Here is an 8,409-nt window from a genome sequence, read left to right on the forward strand (position 1 = left end):
TAAGAGGGGAGAGCCGTCGGCTGAGTGAGCCAGGGTTGCCTTTCCTTTTGGCCTCATAAGAGAGACTTTGGGGTTACTAGCCAGCCCACCCATACTGGCAACGGCCTGAACGAGAACACACACACAAACACACCCCGCCTGCGCAGCTATTTCATCTCCACCCTGCTGGTGACCAGGCACAAGCCTGCAACTTCTCTGAATTAAAGCCCACGGGATTCCGAGGGAAGGGGAGGGAAGTCCCACGTCGGCATTCTGCGGCTCAGGCAGAGCTGAGCAACATACTGTGGAAGTTCCTGCTTTGAAATGAGAAACAGATTCTCGAGAAGGAAGCAGCTGTCGACCACACCGCACACACATGCGGAGGAAATTGCTGAATCGAGAAGAGGTTATAGCAGTCTACGGGTGAGTGGGGGGAGAGTAGTTAGAAAGTGTCGGGCTAAGACCCAGGGAGACCTCGGTTCAGTTCCATAACCTGGCCCAGAAGTCTGCTGGATGGCTCTCCCTGACCTTCCTCACAAGGTTGTTAAGGGGATAACAGAAGAGGAGAGACCCTGAATGACAGGTGCCAGTCTCCTTAGATGAAAGGCAAGAAGAAAGTGTCAGTCCAGTTTGGGGCTGTCTCAATTGGGGCCTTCTCTGTGGCCCAAAAACCCTTCCGTGTCCTCTGCACAAATTAAAAATGCCGGGGGGGAAAACCAAGTTCTGACACCTATAGAAGTAGCATACATTTGTACCACGTTTGCGTTTTTTTACAGCCTTGTATCATGCTGGCATTCAAGCACTGCCCTTCCTCAACCGTTCCAAATTCTGCCAAGCGCTCGTTTAGCATCAATGACTGCACCAGGCAGTTCGCCAATTTGAAGGGCAACGGTTTTTGTAAAATGAAATTCTAGCTGTGTGTTTCATACCACATTCTGCGGCTTTGCGCACTCCGGCAGAATCACGGCATAAACAAAGCCCCAGAAATGCCTTTCTAGAACATCCCTGCTGGCCTTGTGCTTTGCTGAATTTTAGAAAACGGGTTCAGATCTCTTCCTTTCAGGTGGCCTTGTGACTTTTTAAATGCTGTTTTATTTTACACGTGACCTGACATTTATTGATAGCTTTGGGGCGGTTTTGTTTCAAAGGGATCAGTTCTGTTAAACACTTTGAATTACTGGGAACCAGAAACATCCAAAATTCTTGTTTTGGGAAAGAGCTGCCAAGCTGGGAGGCAGCTGGGCAAATTTCTAGAGCTGTGTTGGGTAATTTCAAAGTGAGGAGGAGAGAAACAGCCAGTTTAGATGGGGCCTCTCGTCCACAGCTTGCCCCATTGTCAAAGCTGTTGATTTTTATGCTGTTTATATGTGGATTGGGGGGGGGATGATGCTGAAAGATGCATGGCTTTTAATGGGCAAATCTGGCACGTAGGAGGAAAAACTGGAACAATAATAAAGGGAATTCATTCCGCTAAAGGTAGTGGGTTCTAGAGCAAATCAAACCTGAACTAAAACAACCTGAGGCGTTCACATTTTGGTCACCTTATGAGAAGACCAAAGAGTTACTGGAAAAGACAACAATGCTAGGAAAAGTTGAAGGTAGCAGGGAAAGAGGAAGACCCAACAGGAGAGGAACGGACTCCATGAAGGAAGCCACAAGGGCCCTCTGCTGATAAGACTTAAGCACGGCTGTTAACAACAGGATGTTTTGGAGGCCTGTTCACAGAGTCCAGAACCTATAAAGGTCAGTCAAGAACAGAAGAGGGCCAACTCTTAAAATCTAATTATGAAACCTAAAAAAATATACATGTATTTATTAAACACAAATTAAAATAACGAATAAGGGCCCATTCATACCTCATGTACAAATATAAAAACATACAAAGGCTGATGAAATAGACCTAACTTGTTTCGGCCTTTACAGGCCTTCCTCAGAGGTCTAATACAAATAGAACACGTGGGCTGATCTGTAAAAATATATACAATCATACATATACAGAATATGAAATAGAGACCAGAAAACAATTGTTCCAGAGTTTAACCACTGGGCAAAGAAGAGAAATACAAAAATACAAATGAAGCCTCCAGTGCAATCACATGTCCAGTAGTACTTCTCTCTGGTCAACTTATATATTCTCCTGAGCTTGTACAGCCAAATGTTCCCAATGAAATGTTTCTTAAGTTAAACGCTTCTAACATGTATATTTTTTAGGTTTCGTAATTAGATTTTAAGAGTTGACCCTCTTCTATTCTTGACTAACCTTTATAGGTTCTGAATTCTAGGTTTTAGGTTGTCTTTTCCCCCCTTTTTTGTCCTTACTGTTCACAGAGTCGCATAAGTTGGAAGTCCCTTGACAGCATGTCACACAGAGAGGAAACTGAAAGAGGGATATTCGGAGTGAACTCGCTGGCGCCCCGTTTTCCCCCGAGGCCAGCTTACCTGCGGGAAGTACTTGACGAGGGTCACTCCCAACTTAATGTAAGAGAAGTAGAATAAGAACTGAAGCCACGTGATCTCCCGGACAACGGCCACAAACAGGGTGGCGAAGACGAAAATCCAGGCGAGGGCCAGCAGCCCGACGACAACCCAGGAGACCTTCTGGCTCCCTTTCTGGGAAGGCAAAACAACGCAGGACGGTAGTACACAGCTACTTGGGAATCCTACCGTGACCAACACAGCCTCTCACCATCTTGAGCCTAGTCTGGGAAATACCAAGTTCAATTGTCCTTAACAGGGATTCTTCAACTGGGGTGATGCTTTTGGGGAGGGGGTTGCTTGTCACCCAGCCACTAGGACAGTGGTGGCGAACCTTTTAGAGACCGCGTGCCCAAACTGTGACCCAAAACCCACTTATTTATCGCAAAGTGCCAACACAGCAATTTAAACTGAATACTGAGGTTTTACTTTAGAAAAAACAACCCATACATTAACTTAAGATGACCCAAACAAAGTAAGGAAAGCAATCCCAAATGCTTTCATTTACTTAAAATTATTTGGCAGAGAATTCGACACTTTAAGGATAGTCTAAGCCTGGCTGGGGCGATGGCACGCGTGCCCACAGAGAGGGTTCTGAGTGCCACCCTCTGGCACCCGTGTGCCATAGGTTTGCCACCACTGCAATAGGACATGTGACCTTCAAGTGACTCCACCTAGTGGCACACCTGAAATTCACCTCCAGTTTCCTTAACCTAATCTTCAGATCTCAGCCTCTGATCAACTGCTGGCTTTTAGATACAGAGTACTCTCCTTTTGGCCCTGTCTGTCCCAGCAGCCTTTGATCCATCCTGAAACCAGTTTTGCACCCGGCACCGTGTCATCCAATCAGGTCTGCACATGGTCTTGCATTCCCTTTTAAGGCTCCAAATCTCCCATCATGTCCCAGAATATCTTTTGGAGCATTCTAATATCACATGAGGAGCTGTGGTGGCTCAAGTGGTTAAGACGCTGAGCTGCAGGCTGTGGAAGGTCAGTAGTTCAGCAGTTCGAGACCCGGGTTGCCGCATGACGGAGTGAGCTCCTGTCTCTAGTTCCAGCTCCTGCCAACCTAGCAGTTCGAAAGCAAGAAATTGTAGATAAATAGGTGCCACTTCGGTGGGAAGGTAACAGCGTTCTGTGCGCCTTGGTGTTTAGTCATGCCGGCCACATGACCACGGAAACGTCTTCGGACAGCGCTGGCTCTTCGGCTTTGAAACAGAGATGAGCACCGCAACCCTACAGTCGGACTTGACTGGCTTTCGAGCAAGGAAACCTTTACCTTTAATATCACATGGCAGTTAAATACAAGCTGGTTAAGCGGTGTGTGCCAACAAGCAATCTGTAGAGGAACTTTTTTGACACAGTGACACTATAACTCTTCCCCTGGGTGGCCTCCAGGTTCACCACTGCAGGCCTCCCGGGCTATGGGGGGGGGGGTCAGTATCTCCCCAGTATCCTCATCTCTCCTAACTCTCAAACATCAGAGCGGAAGCAAAGTATCCTTTTTACTGATGCTGTAAAGGGCCATATATGGGGGAGAGTGCATTATAAATGCACTTGCCAGCCCCAGGTTGGGACATTCAGGGGCAGAGGCTGGGGAGTTTAATGTCAGAGTCCCCCCTCCAAAGCAGCCGTCGTCTCCAGGGGATCTGATCTCTGCTACCTGGGAATCAGCTGTCATCCCAGGAGATCCTCAGGCCCTACCTGGAGGTTGGCAACCCTAGCTTTAAATAGCCACCCTTTCTAGTGACTTAATGTTGTGTCCGTTACAGTACCAGGTGCCATTCAAGAGAGATGGCCTCACCGGCACTCTAAGGGCCTGGTTCACACATGCAGCAGAATAAGGTGATAGAATGGACTGCCCAAGACTGCAGGCGGGATGGTCAGTTTTGGGAACCCTCCCTTCTGTTAAACTCCCTGCAAGCAGAAAAACCAGCACAGCAAGCAGAAGTGGAACGTCTCTCCCCTGCTCCACTAGTTTTCTAACTGCGAGGAGTTTAATACCCAAAGGAACGTCCGCTCCATCACCATCTTATTCTTTGCAGGTATGAGCGAACTCTCCCCCCCCCCCCCCCCCCCATAACTGTAGAGCAGCCAACCTCATAAATACAGCACTGGAAGATTATGAAGAGGGTCACAGCGACTGCGTGGAGACTGAAGAACACGTCGTTGCTGTCCACGGGGTTCACTCCGTTGGGATACAGCTGCAGGAACTGCTCCTGCGCAGGGAAATGAAGAGAGAGTCAGTGGCCCAGAGCTTTCTGGGAGATGGACTGTGCTAAAGGAAGAAAGGACACCCGCCCGGCCCGCCTACCTTAATGGAGCCAATCCAGAAGAGCCCAACATTGAAGACTGCGTAGGCGATGAAGCCCGTAAGGTTCAGAGCAATGAAATCGAAACTGAGCCCCACGACGCTGGTGAAAAGGCACAGAAGAGTCAAAATAAAAGGCACGTCCAGGGAGGGCACGTTCCGACACACGAGGAGAAGGCCAGTAGCTAGCAGACATCCTGAGAATCTCTGCTCTCCATTAAAGCAAGAAGCAATGTTTCTAGACCTCATGGGTGTGGATGTGAGATTGAAAAGTGCCGTCGGTAGAACACCAGAAGGAGAAGCAGAGGAGGACTTGGGCTGGGTGTTAGTATGGCTCAGATATTGTACGTGTTGCACTTCAGAGCAGGTAGGGGAAGCCATTTATTTCATAGATTAGGGGACTTATATGCCACATCTCCAGAGAGCTGTTTGAGGGGGCTCCCAAATAAGAAGAACAACACATGACATTTAATCTTAAAAACAAGCCTGATAAAAAACAGATGCTGGGAAGGCCAGGTCTGTCGATGTGATGGTTCTGTCTGGGAGCGCCCTCTGCTGGAAACCTTGTACAAAACCCAACGTTTTTACTTTAAAAGAGTCTGGCATTCGATCTCATTCTCTGGAAAGGAAGCAGGTTCACGAATTTCCTCCTTGGCCGCCTCCAGAGCAGCCCAAGCCACAGCCCAGAGCTTTTGTCGCTGACTTCACTGGGAGAGAGTGCTCCTCTCCCATCACCCCCTTCTGTGGCAGCCGGCCAATCATCCTCTGCCCTTAGCGGCTTCCTTCTCCCCCCCCCCCCTCCCCCCGCGACCTTCCAGGTTACCTTTTGCGTTTCCAGTTCTCAAACACTTGGGGATAGAAGGAGATTGACCAGGCGAAGAAGTAGATCCAACCGATCACCTGGTCTAAAGTCCTCAAAGCACTGCTGTGGATCACGAGGAACCGGATTCTCGGCCTGTTGAGGGAATGTCAACAGGTGGATTCTCCTCTGCGCCGTCGGTAGCACTGTTATGAGAGTTGATCAGCCAACAGCGCGTGTCTGCTGATCAGTTGTAGACACAGACGCAGGAACCGAGTGCTGGGAGAGAAGGGCGTTGCAAGAACAGAGAGGCCCTGCAGAGATTAGGGGCCGAGGGCATTTTAATTTTTTAAAAAATCGGGGGTGCTCTAAAACAGGGTGGTTACAGCACTGTTACTGGGGACGCCCGAGAGCTCAGCTTACCCGTTCAGGTCGGTTTGGTTGGCGTGAAGATAGGCAGTCACCTGCCCAACATCTTCGGCTCTCACCTGGAAGTCAGTCTTCTTTAGGCCCACAGGTATTATTACCTGTCAGGCAGACACAGGCAGGACATCAGAGTCGTTGGCGAGCACGAGAAGGGCCCACCTTTGAACCCGGACATTCCTTCTAGGACTTACTTGATCAGGCAGTTCGACGATGGTTGTGTTCTTGGACCAATACGTGACATTAAACGTGATCACCAGGGTCTCCTTGGCTGGTGTACTACAGCAGAGGAAGAGGAATCAGGGCCACGGAATCAAGCACCCAATCAATTCTTGGGCTGATTCAGGGAAATCATGTCCAGTGTTCCCTCTAAAGCTGAGATGGTGTGAGCTAGCTCACAGTTCTTTAGCCTCCGTCTCACACGTTTTTGTCTGAGCTCAGGAAGGAGGGCTCCAAAGCAAACTGATCTATGCAGTTGCTAAATGGCTCGCTCACAACGTTAATGCCGGTAGCTCACCAAGCAGAATTTTTGCTCACAAGACGCCACAGCTTAGAGGGAGCATTGGTCATGTCTCCCAGATTTCCATTCTTGAAGCCACTTTGATTCCGCCTCCCAGTCCAAAGTATAAAAACCCACTCTTCTTCTTCCCAGCTCTTGGCTTTGCTTCCCTTCCAACTCTCCTGTGCTCCCGTCGCAGAAATGGAACGTACACATATAAGCTCACCTCAAAGTGGCGGTGATGTCCGTCACGCTGCCATTTTCCAAGGAAACTTCACCCGGGACAGAGAGCGTGAGGGCTCCGTCTAGGAAAGAAGAAGGCCGTGATCAGACCAAATCCTGTTCTGAGGGAGGGGCGGGAGAACTGACCTGCCTATCGCATCTCCCCACCCTGGATTTGACACGGGGCCTTCCCCACACCCTATGGCCTAGATCCGAAGTTGACCTTTGACTTTGTCTGGTGCAAATGGAGAGGGAGCGGATGTTATTTGGGGATGGTGGGATGGCCTGAAGGCTCTCTTCGGCCACAAGGCACCAGGCTCCCTGTACAGACGCAAGGCTTGGGAGGAACCTGACTCAAGGGTATGTGTGTGGGTGTGACTGGCAAAGTCTCTGAGGCCTCAATCGTTCCAGGGCAGCTCCTCTGCACACAGAGACGTTTGTGGCTGGGGAATGAGTCAGTGAACAGGGGTGGCGGCAGGATCAGCCCGCACACTGGAACACAGTGCTTTGTTCGATGCTCAGAGAGGATTATGAAGGTGTTTTCCACACACAGACTTCTCTGGTTTTTCTATAGCTGCGGCAGCCACCAGGACACTTCTTCCATATAAGTACATAAGAAGAGCCCTACTGGATCAGACCAGTGGTCCGTCTTGTCCAGCATCCTTCCTCACACAGCGGCCAACCACTTCCTCTGGAGGGCCAACAACAGGGCATGGGAGGCCGAGGCCTTCCCCTGACAGGAACCTAAGAAGAGCCCTGCTGGACCAGGCCAGTGGGCCATCTAGTCCAACATTCTGTCTCACACAATGGCCAACCAATTTCTCTGCAGGGACAACAACAGGGCATAGAGGCCGAGGCCTTCCCCTGACAGGAACCTAAGAAGAGCCCTGCTGGACCAGACCAGTGGTCCATCTAGTCCAGCATCCTGCCTCACACAGTGGCCAACCACTTCCTCTGGAGGGCCAACAACAGGGCATGGAGGCTGAGGCCTTCCCCTGACAGGAACCTAAAAAGAGCCCTGATGGACCAGACCCGTGGGTCCGTCTCATCCAGCATCCTTCCTCACACAGCGGCCAACCAGTTCCTCTGGAGGGCCAACAACAGGGCATGGAGGCTGAGGCCTTCCCCTGATGTTGCCTCCTGGCTCTGGGATTCAGAGGTTTAGTGCCTCTGAGTGTGGAGGTACCCCTCCGCCACCATACTAGTAGCCAATGATACATTTATCCTCCATGAATCTTATCTCATTCCCTGTAGCCATCACTACACCCTCTGGCAGTGAAATCCACATTGGAATCACTCTCTGTGCAAAGCAGTCTTTCCTTTTGTCTGTCCTGAACCTACTGCCCATCAGCTTCCTTGGATGCCCTCGAGTTCTAGTATTTCCGGGAGAGGGAGAAAAAGTTCCCTTTGTCATCTCTCCCCACCCCATGCATAATTCTGTAAACCTCTATCATGTCCCCCCTGAGTTGTCTCTTTTCTCTCCCCCCCCCAATATTTATTTTCATTTTTTCCCATCAAATATACATCCATTTACATAGGTATTCCTGCATACATTGGAGTCTCAAGTCCTCACATTGAATTAATCCATTCATACAGACGCTTCCATCTTTCCACGAACACACTACCGTCTTTACCTTGCAGCATAAGACTTAATTTGTCCATCTCTGCCGTTTCTATTAATCTACTTACTAACTCTTCTCG

At 49.6% G+C, this 8,409-nt stretch overlaps 1 protein-coding gene across 1 annotated transcript in view; it reads right to left on the reverse strand.

Annotated features, from left to right (window-relative positions):
• The window catches only part of CTNS (cystinosin, lysosomal cystine transporter), a 16,173-nt gene that overhangs the window by 1,823 nt on the left and 5,941 nt on the right, over positions 1-8,409 (reverse strand). The window contains exons 3-11 of the mRNA XM_015406880.1: positions 6,713-6,791; positions 6,182-6,266; positions 5,988-6,091; positions 5,589-5,720; positions 4,769-4,868; positions 4,554-4,673; positions 2,411-2,589; positions 283-293; positions 2-44 (exon numbers count right to left, since the gene is read on the reverse strand). Of these exons, the coding sequence (XP_015262366.1) occupies positions 2-44; positions 283-293; positions 2,411-2,589; positions 4,554-4,673; positions 4,769-4,868; positions 5,589-5,720; positions 5,988-6,091; positions 6,182-6,266; positions 6,713-6,791 (853 nt within the window). The remainder of the gene's footprint in view (position 1; positions 45-282; positions 294-2,410; positions 2,590-4,553; positions 4,674-4,768; positions 4,869-5,588; positions 5,721-5,987; positions 6,092-6,181; positions 6,267-6,712; positions 6,792-8,409) is intronic.

Source organism: Gekko japonicus, unplaced genomic scaffold (assembly GCF_001447785.1).
Source record: "Gekko japonicus isolate JY-2015 unplaced genomic scaffold, Gekko_japonicus_V1.1 scaffold1175, whole genome shotgun sequence".
NCBI classification, from domain to species: Eukaryota; Metazoa; Chordata; class Lepidosauria; order Squamata; family Gekkonidae; genus Gekko; species Gekko japonicus.